The sequence below is a fragment of the Carassius auratus genome, chromosome 25, assembly GCF_003368295.1.
Source record: "Carassius auratus strain Wakin chromosome 25, ASM336829v1, whole genome shotgun sequence".
Lineage (NCBI taxonomy): Eukaryota > Metazoa > Chordata > Actinopteri > Cypriniformes > Cyprinidae > Carassius > Carassius auratus.
This window is the reverse complement of record NC_039267.1, coordinates 17517429-17532815: the sequence shown is the minus strand read 5'-3', so window position 1 is coordinate 17532815 and position 15387 is coordinate 17517429. Positions and strand designations below refer to the sequence as shown.

At 32.8% G+C, this 15387-nt stretch overlaps 2 protein-coding genes and 1 long non-coding RNA gene across 5 annotated transcripts; all 3 read right to left on the bottom strand.

The window, feature by feature from the left end:
- Positions 1-238: 238 nt before the first annotated feature.
- On the bottom strand, positions 239-3012 carry LOC113043563 (troponin I, fast skeletal muscle). 3 transcript variants are annotated; one of them, XM_026203020.1, is made up of 8 exons: positions 2883-3012; positions 2509-2759; positions 2018-2050; positions 1900-1936; positions 1645-1773; positions 877-966; positions 605-781; positions 239-493 (listed from the first exon to the last, which is right to left on the bottom strand). In XM_026203020.1, exons 3-8 carry the CDS (start codon positions 2023-2025, stop codon positions 404-406), a joined length of 531 nt encoding a protein of 176 aa, XP_026058805.1. In that variant the 5' UTR covers positions 2026-2050; positions 2509-2759; positions 2883-3012; the 3' UTR covers positions 239-403. The 3 variants fall into 3 exon arrangements, with proteins under 3 accessions (XP_026058805.1, XP_026058806.1, XP_026058807.1); XM_026203021.1 differs by lacking the exon at positions 2883-3012 and having other exon boundaries at positions 2509-2778; XM_026203022.1 differs by lacking the exons at positions 2018-2050; positions 2509-2759; positions 2883-3012 and having other exon boundaries at positions 1900-1944.
- Positions 3013-3509: 497 nt separating this feature from the next.
- LOC113043564 (troponin I, fast skeletal muscle) lies at positions 3510-9675 on the bottom strand. Its single transcript, XM_026203023.1, has 7 exons — positions 9554-9675; positions 8700-8731; positions 8563-8599; positions 5199-5327; positions 4832-4921; positions 4552-4728; positions 3510-3802 (listed from the first exon to the last, which is right to left on the bottom strand). The coding sequence occupies exons 2-7, from the start codon at positions 8705-8707 to the stop codon at positions 3716-3718; spliced, it is 528 nt and encodes a 175-aa protein (XP_026058808.1). The 5' UTR covers positions 8708-8731; positions 9554-9675; the 3' UTR covers positions 3510-3715.
- A 1101-nt stretch (positions 9676-10776) lies between these two features.
- Positions 10777-15025, bottom strand: LOC113043903 (uncharacterized). The gene is made up of 3 exons (XR_003275815.1): positions 14905-15025; positions 13023-13101; positions 10777-11223 (listed from the first exon to the last, which is right to left on the bottom strand). It is a non-coding gene; the product is annotated as an uncharacterized LOC113043903 (long non-coding RNA).
- Positions 15026-15387: the final 362 nt, after the last annotated feature.

Below are 15387 nucleotides of genomic sequence, written 5' to 3'. Positions count from 1 at the left end.
TCATGTGACACTGAAGACTGGAGGAATGATGCTGAAAATCAGCTTTGATCACAGGAATAAATTATATTTTAAAATATATTAAAACAGAAAAATAATATTTCACAGATTACTGTATATTTAATCAAATAAATCCAGTATTTATCAGCAAAAGAGATTTCTTTCAAAAATCCCAAGTGGTAATATAATTATCATCTGTTCACTACTGCTATAACTCTGAGCAAAGACACAAAGGCATATACATATGTATACACTAATCTTTAATGCCATGCCATTCAACACTGGAGCAATGTACAATGTGCAAAACAGTCCAGGAAAAATATTTTTATTGGAACGGGAGGTTCACAGGATAGAAAGATGTTTACCGGAGAATTTTTAAGACATATTGGAGAATAAATAATACATCTTAAGCCTCGGACTCAAACATCTTCTTCCTGCCGTCCATACCAGCCTTATCCTCGATGTTCTTACGCCAGTCGCCGACTTGTTCTGCAGACTGTGGAAACATACAAACATCAGACGTGAGCACAGGAGGATCCAGACCAAACACATCCCACTGGGAGAGGGTTTCCTGTTAAACACGGCCAATCAAAGACAAGAAACCCACCTCCTCTTTGACCTCCTTCTTGACTTGTTTGAGGTTGGCTCTCAGGTCCATGGAGACCTTGTGTTTGGAGCCCAGCAGAGCCTGGAGCATAGCGTCAGCAGACATGCGCACTTTCTTCAGCGCAGGTTTCTTGAACTTGCCCTGCAGGTCGACCACCTTGATCTTCAGATCCTCGATCTATACACACATCAAACACAAGTCAAACTGGAGCTCCTTGGAGAAACATATAAATGGATGAATCACTGGACAAACTGAAGTTGGACGATTTTTACCTCCTTGTTTGACTTGGCAACCTTGGCCTCCAAGTCATATCTCTCCTCATCAATCTTGTCGATCTGTTGGTGAAGCTTCTTGCACAGCTCCTGGAAGGCCCACACAACATTATACATCTCAGATATCCATCCATACATCTATTACATTAATATAAAACTGTGTAATTATATTCAGGGTTATTATATTTAACTAAAACTAAATCTAAAATTGAATCCAACGTTAACTTATTACTTTTTCAGCTATTTTAACATTCAATATTTATAGTTAAACTTCATTTAATACATTAAGTAAACTAAAACTGAAATTAATATTGAGAAAAACTACAAATGACAAAAGCACAACACAAGAGTTGACAATATAAAAATAAGGGATTTGAAATATTAATTAAAATCTATAATAGTATCTCAATCCTTCTAAAATAAAGTATATTAAATATGTCGTCACTGAAATATTTATATTACTTATGTAGCTCAAAGAGTAAAGCTATATAAAACATTTATATATACATACATATATATGTATATATATATATATATAATGCAATTATATTTATTAAATGTATATCGATATGTGGTAATTTAACTATATATGACTATATGTATGCTTGTGTGTGTGTGTGTGTGTGTGTGTGCTTAAACATACTCATATAATACATACCACAATACATGCAAAATGAATACAAAAAAGTTCAAATTAAAACAATAGTCTTGATATGATAAACAATAGCATAATTATTGTTAATAATAATCCTAATACTGCATTGGCACCTGCAGCTCTTGCGTGGATCCAGGCAGATCGAGAGCAGGGCAGTTTTCACTCATATGAGCCTCCTTACTAACAACAAGCTGCTTGGCTTCAGCGTCCATCAGACCGAAGGCAATGGAGAGCAGCAGGCTCTGAAGACACAGACCGACAAACAATTGAATCATTTCACTTCTGTTTCTTTTAAAACATAGTCCTTTTAGCCAGATTTTACACTTAAAATCTGCGATTCATGAAATTCCGGTAAAAACATGTCTTACCTTCAGATGATGCCTACGGCTGGAGGTCATCTTTTTTCTGTTCATGAAACAAGTTCACCGTGAGACACACTGTGCATGTGCTGGAGTACTCAATAAAGAACAAATCAAGAATACTTACTCTGACATCTTGGCGGTTTAGTGTGTTCTCACGCTGGATCGGATAGAAATCAGTTATTAGATGGCAGCTGAGCTAATCAGCTAATCCAAGACAAGCACTTTAAGAAATACATTCAATCAGGGACACATGAGTCTAAGTTTAGTCCAACGCCCTTGAGACGACCTCACGGACAGTTCATTTGACACACCACACCAGAGACCAGCTGCTGTGTTCGATTCAAATTCAGTTAAAGATTATAATATATAACAGGTACACTATAAAAGACAAGTATTTGCATATTTAAGTTCAAATGTAATGCTGAAATTGAAAACATAGCAATTAAATTGCATACTTTATCTGCTAATTCATAACTCTGTTTAAAATCACACTTATTAACATATTCTAATTGCTCATGAATATAAAAAAACAATGTGTCTAGATACATATTAGACGCAGTTGATATGAAACAACTGTTTGTACAGATCTAGAGAGAGTTCTGGATGCACGCTCACCTATGAGAGAAGAAGAGGGCAGTACACACTTGGAAGAAGAACAGGAAAGACTGGTGAGCCCCAGAGAGAAAAAAGTTCAATAGGATATATATGTTGTGGTCTGATGGCTCAGCAGATCCTGGGAGTCCTGTTTATGGAAGTGGATTCCTCCTCAGACCAATAGGCCTCCGAGCTCCTGAAATATCCCCAGCCCATCCTCGGAAAGCCTCGTAAATATCCCTTCCTTCAAGACGCATGTGTGTGGGTGTGTGCTGTAAATGGAAGCAATGCGTAACACACCAAGATACAAAAATCATTAACCGATTAAACTAAACAGAGGGATTTAAGCCAAATTAATAAGAGATATTTCAGCCAAACAATGTTAAGTTACTTACCATACAGCAAAAGAGGATATGTCCATAAATATGATCTGAAATGCCATCCATATTTCTTCTGGATGTCGTGCACAAAAAAGAAAAAAGAAAAAGAAAAAAAGAAAAAAAAAAACAGACAAAAAAACTAAAACAAACAAAAAAACGAAAGAAAAACAAACAAACAAACCACAAAAACAAAACACCAAAAGAAATAAAAAAAAAAACACAAAACAAAACATAAAACCAAAAAAAAAAAAAAAACACAAAACAAAATACAAAATACAACCCCCCCCCCAAAAAAAACACAAAACAATACACAAAACTGAAAGAATAAAAAAACACCAAAGCAAATAAAAACAAAAAGTACAAAACAATACACAAAACTGTAAAGAAAAAAAAAACACCAAAACAAATAAAAACAAAAAGTACAAAACAAAACATAAAACCAAAAAAAAAAAAAAACACAAAACAAAATACAAATGAAATAAAATGTACTAATTTAAAATCTAATTAAATTAAAGGAAGGAAGATGCAATGAAGTTGAGAAAGACAGGACACTGCTGTAATAGCAGCACTACAGTATTTATAGTCAAAACAAGCCACTAGTCATAGACTGGAAAAGAATGAAAGGACCAAACAAACGTGAAAAAGCATTTAACTCAGAAGCATTCGTTTAATAGTAGTGGCACTGCGATGATACACATGAGTTAATTCCCTTTCAGGATGATCACACTGCATGAAACAAATGCTCATTTGAGGCACAGAGAACAGAAAAGATGAAATGACAAAAAGATAAATGACCGCACAGCTCTGACAAGTTCCTATGATAATTAAAGAAAGAAACGTCCGGGAATTTAGGCCTCGCCCTCGAACATCTTCTTCCTGCCGTCCATACCGGCCTTGTCTTCAACGTTCTTACGCCAGTCGCCGACATCTGCAACCTGGATTATGAGAGAGGGATGGAGTGTGAAGGGATGATACACATGTTCATTTATACACATACAGCATATTATTTTCTATCAGGGTTTCATGAAGGTAAGAGACTGTAAAGCAAAGAAAATTTAAGGAAGAAATTAAATGGAACGGAGTACATCAATAGGGTCTCTAAATAAAAATACAACTTTCGACAGATCTTCATTACTTTTATTTCAATTACACACAGAGAGAGAGAGAAATAAAATAAAAATAGCTCATGTCTTGAATAGCTCTGCTTCTAAACTCTACAATTTGGAGATAACTTTAACGAGTCTTCTCTTTAGACGCTAAAAAAGTGCTTCTTCTGCAGTATTTTTGCCTTGTTTTCCAATGAAAGTGTACAACGATTCTTAAATCAAGATATCTTTAAGAGAAGCAAAATCACAGTAGATATTAGTCTTGTTTTGTGAGAAACTCGTGATTAAAACAAGAACAATTTATCTGCCAGCAAATTCTCAAAAATCAACTTAATTCAAAGGCAAAACAAGATCCCATTCCCCATTTCAGACGCTTGTTCTTGTTTTAAGCATCCATTTTTAAGCACAAAAACACATTATAAACCACTAATTATCCATATCTTTAAAATATGTTTATTGATGGAGTAAACCATGAGATGGTTTTCATTTTGTATCCATTCAGACTTCACAGCCATAACTATTCATATCTGTTCTGTTCTCTTCACAGGAATAAAGGCCCAATATCATATTTCACCCACCTCCTCTTTGACCTCCTTCTTGACTTGTTTGAGGTTGGATCTCAGATCCAGAGACACCTTGTGTTTGGAGCCCAGCAGAGCCTGGAGCATCTGATCGGCAGACAGACGCACTTTCTTCAGCGCAGGTTTCTTGAACTTGCCCTGCAGGTCGACCACCTTGATCTTCAGATCCTCTATCTATACACACATTAAACACAAGTCAAACTGGAGCTCAGAGAACCCAGTATACAGACCCATCAGAAACACTGTCACCGTCATAAGAAGATAGATTTGTCATCACCTCTTTGTTGGCCTTGCCCACTTTGGACTCCAGGTCATACCTCTCCTCATCAACCTTGTCGATTTGCTGGTGAAGTTTCTTGCATAGCTCCTAAATGGAGGTGTTTAAATATTCAGATTCAGTTTTTGAACCATCTTTTGCAACATATTGTTTCAAGAAAGTGCAATCTGGTTATGCACCAATAATATATATATGATATATGTGTTATTAAGCATATATAATATGGTTATTACTGTTTTTGTAAGTAACCTATTTAAAGTAATGGAAAAAAATCCATCTTCCTGGTGAAATTGTATATACAAATAAATATCTAGGTGATGTAGATGTGCTAAGGACTTCTGAACTGATGGTGGACGAGGAACCAGACCTGCAGTTCCTGTGCAGATCCGGGCATAGACAGAGGAGGGCAGTTCTCTGACATGTATTTCTCCTTGTCCACTTTAATCTGAGCCGTTTCTTTCTCCAGAAGACCCTTCGCAATGCTGAGCACCAAACTCTGTGGACAAATACATCTGGATTGTGAATCTGATAAAACACCATTACAGTGTTGCTTACAGCAATAAACACATACTGTCAAATACAGGGGCAGTCGGCGAAAAAAGCACTTATAAAGACCCCATGTAGTGACTAATCTTATGTCACAGTGAGTTAGCCAGATCTAGATGGTATTAAACGCATTGGTTTGGACAAAGTCATATATTTTTTGCTCTGTATTTGTAGAAGAGTAAACCTCAAAAGTAAAATTCAATTAGGATGTGTTTGGTGAAAGTTTATTTAATTAACATTTAATTCATTAATTAACATTCAGCCACAAAAGTTAAATATTCCTTAGAGGTACCACTTTAGTATAGGGTCCAATTCACACTGATAACTAGTTGCTTATTAGCATGTCTATTATTAACATATTGGCTGTTTATTAGTGCTTATAAACTACATATAATGCATGACATCCATAATCCTACCCAATACCCTAAACTTAACAACTACTTTATAAACTATCAATAAGCCGCAAATAAAGAGTTAATTAAGGCAAAAGTTATAGTTAATGGTTAGTTAAAATAAAGTGTGACTATTAATTTAATGTGGTCTTTAATTATATTATATTTAGCATTTTAGTGTGTTATTAAAGAGATTAAAGTCGTAATATTTTGAGAATAGTCACATTTCTAAGAATTAAGCCGTAGCAATTAGGAGATTAATGTTATAACCGGGGTGCATGATATATATCGGCCGATGATTAATGCGCATCTCGTCAGTAAAGCCTGATATCGAATCAGCGGTAAATACCATCAGGTGCGTGATTTCACACAGAGCAGTTCATTATCAGCGTTGATTTGTGCAGCGGCTCCGTGTAGCACCTGCTGTTCAATGTGAAATCACACATCTGATGACTTTAACCGGCTTTAGTGACTAGATGCACATTAATCATCGGCCGATATATATCGTGCAAACCTAGTTATAATACTTTGAGAGTATAGTCTATATTGTGCTTAGCACTGGGTGCTTAGCGGCCTGTTAACTGATTTCAATATATGCTGGATTATTAGCAGAAATCATACCATGTGTCATATACTCTCAGGGACAGTATGCTGGCAAATAATATTTCCCATTTCTTCGAATGCATTCATTATTTGTAGTGCGGCAGCCCCCAATAATAGCAATAATATTAACACGTTTTGTACTTTTAATATAAAACAAAGGATCGGCTTTCAAATTCTGTCAGTTTTATAGAGAAATGCAAACGATGTCATAAAATAATGTTTTTTTAATGTGTTTTTTTTTTATTACAATAAAACATTTGCTTCATTAAATTAAAATTTTGATTTAATATATTATATCATGTCATGTCATGTCATATTATGTTATACTAAAGGCCACAAAGTCAAATACTGATTACATCGGTTCCTTAATACAGTACATTAATTATATTATACTATATTATATTATATTACTAATAATCAGTATTATAGTCAAATACTGATTACATTGGGTCCTTAATACATATTATATTATATTATATTATATTAATTACTAATAATCAGTATTATAGTCAAATCCTTATTACATCGGGTCCTTAATATATTATATTATATTATATTATATTATATTACTAATAATCAGTATTATGGTCAAATACTGATTACATCTGGTCCTTAATACAAATTGTATTATATTATATTATATTATATTATATTATATTATATTATATTATATTATATTACTAATAATCAGTATTATAGTCAAATACTGATTACATCTGGTCCTTAATACAAATTATATTATATTATATTATATTATATTAATTACTAATAATCAGTATTATAGTCAAATACTGATTACATCTGGTCCTTAATACAAATTGTATTATATTATATTATATTATATTATATTATATTATATTATATTATATTATATTATATTATATTATATTATATTATATTATATTACTAATAATCAGTATTATAGTCAAATACTGATTACATCTGGTCCTTAATACAAATTATATTATATTATATTATATTATATTAATTACTAATAATCAGTATTATAGTCAAATACTGATTACATCTGGTCCTTAATACAAATTATATTATATTATATTATATTATATTATATTATATTATATTATATTATATTATATTATATTAATTACTAATAATCAGTATTATAGTCAAATCCTTATTACATCGGGTCCTTAATATATTATATTATATTATATTATATTATATTATATTATATTATATTATATTATATTATATTATATTATATTATATTATATTACTAATAATCAGTATTATAGTCAAATACTGATTACATCTGGTCCTTAATACAAATTATATTATATTATATTATATTATATTATATTATATTATATTATATTATATTATATTAATTACTAATAATCAGTATTATAGTCAAATCCTTATTACATCGGGTCCTTAATATATTATATTATATTATATTATATTATATTATATTATATTATATTATATTATATTATATTATATTACTAATAATCAGTATTATAGTCAAATACTGATTACATCTGGTCCTTAATACATGATTATATTATATTATATTATATTATATTATATTATATTATATTATATTATATTATATTATATTATATTATATTATATTAATTACTAATAATCAGTATTATAGTCAAATACTGATTACATCTGGTCCTTAATACATGATTATATTATATTATATTATATTATATTATATTATATTATATTATATTATATTATATTACTAATAATCAGTATTATAGTCAAATACTGATTACATCTGGTCCTTAATATATTATATTATATTATATTAATTACTAATAATCAGTATTATAGTCAAATACTGATTACATCTGGTCCTTAATACATGATTATATTATATTATATTATATTATATTATATTATATTATATTATATTATATTATATTATATTAATTACTAATAATCAGTATTATAGTCAAATACTGATTACATCTGGTCCTTAATACATGATTATATTATATTATATTATATTATATTATATTATATTATATTATATTATATTATATTAATTACTAATAATCATTATTATAATCAAATACTGATTACATCTGGTCCTTAATACAAATTATATTATATTATATTATATTATATTATATTATATTATATTATATTATATTATATTATATTATATTATATTATATTATATAAAAAACATCTGTGCATTATTTCCTCTACCTTGAGATTGTGCCGGCGGCTCGATGTCATCTTTTTTCTGTCATGAGGAAATAAAGGAATTACAATTTAGCAAGGCAAGAACCGAATCCCATTTGTTTGATATCAAATGCAATTAACTGAAATGTTCATATACTCACTCAGACATCTTGTCCACCTGTTTTCTTCACCCCTGTAGAGAGAAAAACACAGCAGATATCTCAAGTCAAGAAACCACTTTGACACATTGACTTGTCGATGGTATACAGAGGTCCTCAATATATGCATGTAGAGAGAATCATCTGGAATCATATAGAGGTGGCTATTTTTTCTGCATTCCTAATTTGAAACCAGCTCTTGGAAACGTCTTGTAAGCGTGCCCACTGCGATCCACCGGGAGGGGTGTGAATATCGCCCCTCTGGTATCCAGTGTCCCAATCTACCTGCTTCTGGAGAAATCTATGCAGATCCCAACAATACAACCAATCTGAAACCCTGTCTGCAGACAGCGGCATGAATCACACAGAGCAGATTTTGCTGTGTCCAGAATTCTTAAATAAATATAACAGCTTCTTCAAAAATCAGTTTAAGACATATCTAGCTTTTCCATGAATACTGGGTGTTTTCACAGATGCATTAATGCTAGGATCAGAATGCTTTGGAAATACACTTCTGTCACCACCTAATTAGCGTTTTAACAAAGATAGCATGCCTTTAAAATGTCCCTTTTGTGCCAAGCTCATTTTGGCAGCTCAACATGCACTGCAAGTTATTCACCTGCCATATATCAGAATTCAGCAGCAAGGAAATAAAATAAAGGTTTTAATAATTAGAGAATAAAAACACTCATTTAGTTTAAAAACTAATGTTAAAATCTTTTTTTTAAATCATAAAATGTGTAGTTATTGTATGGTTTTGTATAGCCTTGTATAGCCTAACATCCCATAGTGTATAACACCCCAAAAAACGAGGGACAAAATGTAATCATCTGTAAGAAGGCAGACGTTCTCCTCACCTATATGAGAAAGTTAGGCAGCCGTGCAGACCTGGAACAGGAACGTCAGGAGGAAGCAGAGAACTAGCAGAAGAGCTGCGCTCAAGAAGCGTATATAAGGCTGGCATCATCATCTGGCTTCCCTCTTTATGGTAAGGCACTAAACGCAGTTTGTTTGCCAGGCTCTTGAAATATCCACTTCTTATGTCTGCCAATCAGCCAGCTTAAAATAGACGAATGAGAAAGACCGAATTTCCAGATGTCGGTAAGATTAAACTAAGATGAAGGGATGTTGGATGTGATCTGATATGGGCCGCCGGGAATCCTTCCTCTGCCAGATGAATCGATTAACATCAGTTGCACACTTGCGTTTGTGTTTCTTACATTTGCTGTTATTTTTATTTATTTATTTTTTTATTATAACTAAGATAAACTAGTGATTTTTTTGGAACAAAAATTGTGGCCGAGTTGAACATCTGCTTTGTAATGATCAAGTTTTTTTTATATATGTTTCATTCATAGAAACCACTTATTTATTGTGTTTCAAAGAGGTGCCCCCCCTGCTTCACATTAATTTGATCCTGCATAGTCAGCAGTGCTTACTAATAAGCATAAGATCATTTACAGATACTTACACAGTTGTTAAGCTGGTAGTGAACTATTTTCAGACACTCCTCAGAGTGCATCCTTGTGCTGCCAACAGGATATTACATACATTATGCAATGTGTTATGTTCTCGGTCTAATTGCAATTGTGGATGACAGTGGCATCTTCGTACACTGCTGGTTAAATATTTGTAATACAGTAAGTAAAAACAGTAATACTGTGATTTTATTTCTATTTGAAATTATAGTAGAACGTAATTTATTCCTGTGATCAAAGCCGGATTTTCTTCCTCATTACTCCAGTCTTCAGTGTCACATGATCCTTCAGAAATCATTCATATGGGATGCTCAATAAACAATTGTTATTATTTCAGTAGGATCTGCGGTTACATTTGAGTCACTTAAAAAAGGGTTGGTTGTTTTAGCGCAACACTGGCAACCCGTTTGACTTCTATAATGTGACGTGTTTCCCTTTGAAATTGGATATTTAATGAGAAAACAAAAAAAAAACAGAATGGGGCTTTATTTATTTCCTTCCAAACCTGAATTTATCAAGAAAAGTAGGTGTTACATGAATAAATCAAACAAGGAAACAAAGGGTCAGTATGTTATACTTGCATGCAGAATGTTATATTTATTATAGTCATCTTGCATTATGAGAGTAAACTCATTAATGAATGAATGAATTAAGTTTATTTGAAGACAGTGATGTCTAATACCAAAATACCATAAAAGTAGGTGTTACATGAATAAATCAAACAAAGAAAAGTGTTACAATCCAAGACTGATGCAAACCTGAATTCCAAGTTTGCTAAAACAATGGCTGAATTGTAAGCAATTTGTTGAAATTACCAAATGATGTTAGAGAAACTAATTTGAGGTTGAATTTCTTGACTAATTACCATTGGCTCTAAATACATTTCAAATCAGAGGCAAATGTCAGTAAACTCCGTAAACTTACCATCAGCTTCAAGGCATCTTACAGAACCTCGGATTTAAGAGAAGAGGAAACATGGTTTCTTCAGACTACTGTATTTCCACTGATGAAATCATCTTCCTCTCCTCATTTGGCGTCCGTCATCAGTTCTGTAAAAGTAATGATGATGGATTTAAGACAGCAGTCGACCATTTCAACGGAACAGTGCATTCGGAAAGTATTCACAGCCTTTTCCCAATTGTTTTGTTACAGCCTTCAAATTCACATTTTTGGGGTTAAATATTACGTTATTGGGGTTGCTTAGGAAAATAATGAATTCAATCTATTTTGAAATAAGGCTGTAACAACAAAATATGGAAAAAGTCCGGCAATACTTTCCGGATGCACTATATATATAAGAAACTGTGTTCTCTGAGAAAGAAAAGATTCTATTTCCAGTTGTGAAGAAACCGTAGCTTTGTTTGTTTACTCACAGGAGATGAAGACTCACACGAGTAGATGTTTACTGCACTAGTGGCAGCTCGGCCCCTCATGGTGGCTGCCATGTTGAGATCACATGACCACACTAATACTACTTCATTCCCATTTACAGACACTTTTGGTTGCAGTATAAATTAGTAAAAAATAACCAAAAAACGTGTCTGTGGCTATAGGATTAACTCAATGCAGGCATCAGTGACTGCAAACTAATGCTCGGGCCTGCATCCACATCAGCACATAGCAATATAAAATGCAATACCACTGTCGAATCAGTAAGTGAAAAGAAAAAGAAAAACATACCAAAGAATTTCATTCCCAATTACTATTAATATATACTTTTTAAATAATGCTTTAAAAATGAATTAGACTGAGGATACTCTATTTCTCTATTTTTGCTGTGTAAAACATATTTAGGCTTTTTAGACGCCCCCCAAAAATGTCTCGTTTAAACACGCCCCTCATGTTTATGTCAATGTTTGCGAAGATTTGCATAACACCGCCCAAATATTCACACAATCACAAATGTAGACATACCCAAAGCAATGCGTAAAAACAAAGTATAAGTCATTATCATCAGTAATTATGTCCCCACTGGATGCAACAAATGCCTCTTTTGTAATGGGTTTTACAAAAGAGTGTTCTAAAGATTTGGGCTACCTGTCTAATTTTGCCCATTAAATTGATTAAAAACGATGGTAGCATAATTCAGAAGCAAAATCTTTACACCTACTCCAACCCTTAGCCTACACTTACGGTAGAATAAATACAGTGTTGGTAGCATAATCTGATAGGTAGCATTATTTGTTTGAACAGCGGGACACACAGCAACAAAGTATGACAAGGGACTAATGTTTACGTCACATGCTTGAGGTATTCAGCCAATCACAAAGCACTGAAAAGCTGGCCAATCAGAGCACACCTCACTTTTCAGACAAGGGCCTTGTAAAAATCAACGTGTTTCAGAAAGGCAAGGCACAGAGGCGAAACAACAATGTACAGTAGGTGTACGTTTTTTTTTTTTTTTACCTTAAACCGCATAAACACATTTTCATTACACCAAATACACAAAATAATGTTATTTTTAGCAGCATCATACTGTATATGACCCCTTTCACAACGACCAACTACTGTCATGCATGTTTTCACTCACACTTCATCACACTGGCTATGATTGGAACAGCACACTTAACAACTATGCATTCCTGTCTTTGATTAAAAAATAACCATACGTTTCACTCAGGTAATAGACTCCATTGACAAACTGTAGGTAAACTGTGGTTTGTGACAACAAAAACACTCAAATTAAACAATCAGTATCATTGCCTACTGCATACCGTATGGAGTTGAAAAAGAAAAGGCGGCCAGTATTCTGTTTCCATCAATTTCAGCAATGTATTATGCATTAAACACACGATAATGTGAATCTATTAAGGGTTTATAAGTGTGGAGGAAGCGCATGCAGTTTTACCTGCAGCTTTTACTATGACCAGCAGATATCGCTAGAGACTTCACCAACTCTCCATCCATCTCTTCTTCATCTTTAGTCCCTGAAGAGAGGCATCAAACCGGAGGTTAAAAACACATGCTCCAGGAGTAAGGTGAGTGATTAAGTCATATTTCAACCGACAGATGCTTTCAGGGCAGGTTACAAAACACTTCTCCAGTTATTCGACAAACACGAGCCCCGCCTTCAACCGACGCAGACTGCCAAGCGATCTGATTGGTTAATACACGCCGTCAGACTCAATACACTTCTCTAATGATATTGAACTTGTTTAACCAGTAAATAATTCTGATATTACGTAAAGAGTTCTGAAAAAAAAAAAAAAAAAAAAAAAAAAAAAATATATATATATATATATATATATATATATATATATATATATATATATATATATATATATATATATATATATATATATATATATATATATATATAGCCAGGCTATATATAATTTTGAATACACATTTTTCCATTGTTTAAATACATTTGAAAAGTTAATTTGCAAAAGCCTCTAAGAGGCGTTTGAAATTTTCTCCTAAAATTAGTATTTTTACCAGGCTCCTATGTGCATGCTCAGTAATTTTACGTAAATGGCAATGAGTAGGTTCATTTCATTGCAATAAAAGTGAAATAACTGAAATGAACATAAAAATAGGAGCCTGAGAAAAATTTACATTTTAGAAAAAAAATGTCAGACGGCACTTAAAGTCTTATTTTGCATCTGAACTCTTCATTTATATGTTTTTAGGGAATAATAAATTAATTTTCATGACAGCTTTGATTACGGTGTGGTAAAATTACCACATTTACTATTTCTTTCTTTCTTTTAGGAACAGTTTTGGTGAAATTTGGCATGGGACGTTAAACAATGTATACTTTTCATACTATGATGTAGCCTATCAGGGCCATATATCTACTTCAGACTCTTTGATATGTTTGTCTTGGATTTGTTTCGACCCCATGACTTGTTAGCATTGCTGCCACTTGAAACTGATAGTGACATAATCATGGCAAGTACAGCTTTGACTACAGCTTTTTGTTTCTTATGTATTTTTGATATTAACATTAAGTAAAATACTATGGTAACTAAACTACATAAACCTTAAAAATGACAAAACTAGAGCATTTGTATATGCATTATGTATATATGATTTAAATAAAATGCCATTATGCAGTCTAGTCGTCATATCAGTGTCAGCTTCATAATTAAGATGTTAACAGAGATACAGTAGGCTACGTAATTGCCCAGTTTAGTCATACATGCCTTAGGATCCTGGACAAATGCATCTTTTTCACTTTGCAAATAATTGTGCAGCCAAACAATCAGTTGTCACAGCACATATGTTATCCCTCTTTATTTTGTTAGAAAATTTATGCTTGCATACATAAATTTGGAGCAAATGCAAACCAAGTGAAATCATAGCCCAAATAAGCTCCTCACAGTGGGATTCAGTTTCTAAGTGTCAAATCATCACTTCATAAGTCATCGAGAAGCATGCGAGCCGTACTGAAGAGGACCACGTTTATTCTATAAAGTGTAAAGATTCAGAATTCATAACTATTGAAAACCATACTATATATTAGACCTAAAGTAACTGTCACGATGACATGTTAGGTAATTCCTTTAAGCTTCACAATATCAGATCACTTCAAATCAAAACACACATTTCCATGACATTTACAATTGCAATAATAAAGGACTTTTTATTATTGCAAAATTAGTACATCGTCACAGGCCTAACTTGTACTAATGCAAACAGTTCGACAGTTTATGAATAAAGTTGCTTAGATTACATGTAAATGTTGCTATTCTCAACAGTGTTAAATAGATTAATAGTGGAATTACAGGTTTAATCCGGAAAGCAGGTGTTCGCAGTAAGATCCAGTAAAGAAAGAGTGCGTTAAATCCTTCAGATCCGAGGTAAGATTGAGGGGAGTCAACCGAGGGGTGCTCACCACCCATAGAAGAGGCGGCGAGCAGGATTCACATGCTGTTGACAGGCAATGAGTGTTTTTAATGTGCATTCTTTGATGGCTCAGCAAAACCTCAGATACATTAGGATATTGATTTCTCTTTTGTGCTACCATAGATACTGTATATTGTACTTTGTCAGGACTGATCTACAATATTTACAGTGTTTGTAAAGCAGCACAGCAATGATATTCCTAAGGCGTTCTGGTTAGTGTTTGTTTTCTACCATGAACCCAAACTTTTAAACTTCTGCAGCAAATTCAGCCCAAACTGCTTAAAATACAGAATTTTGATGCCGTTTTCTTGCATACATTTTACTATATAGTCATCCAGTGGTATTATACTGTGTGATGATTA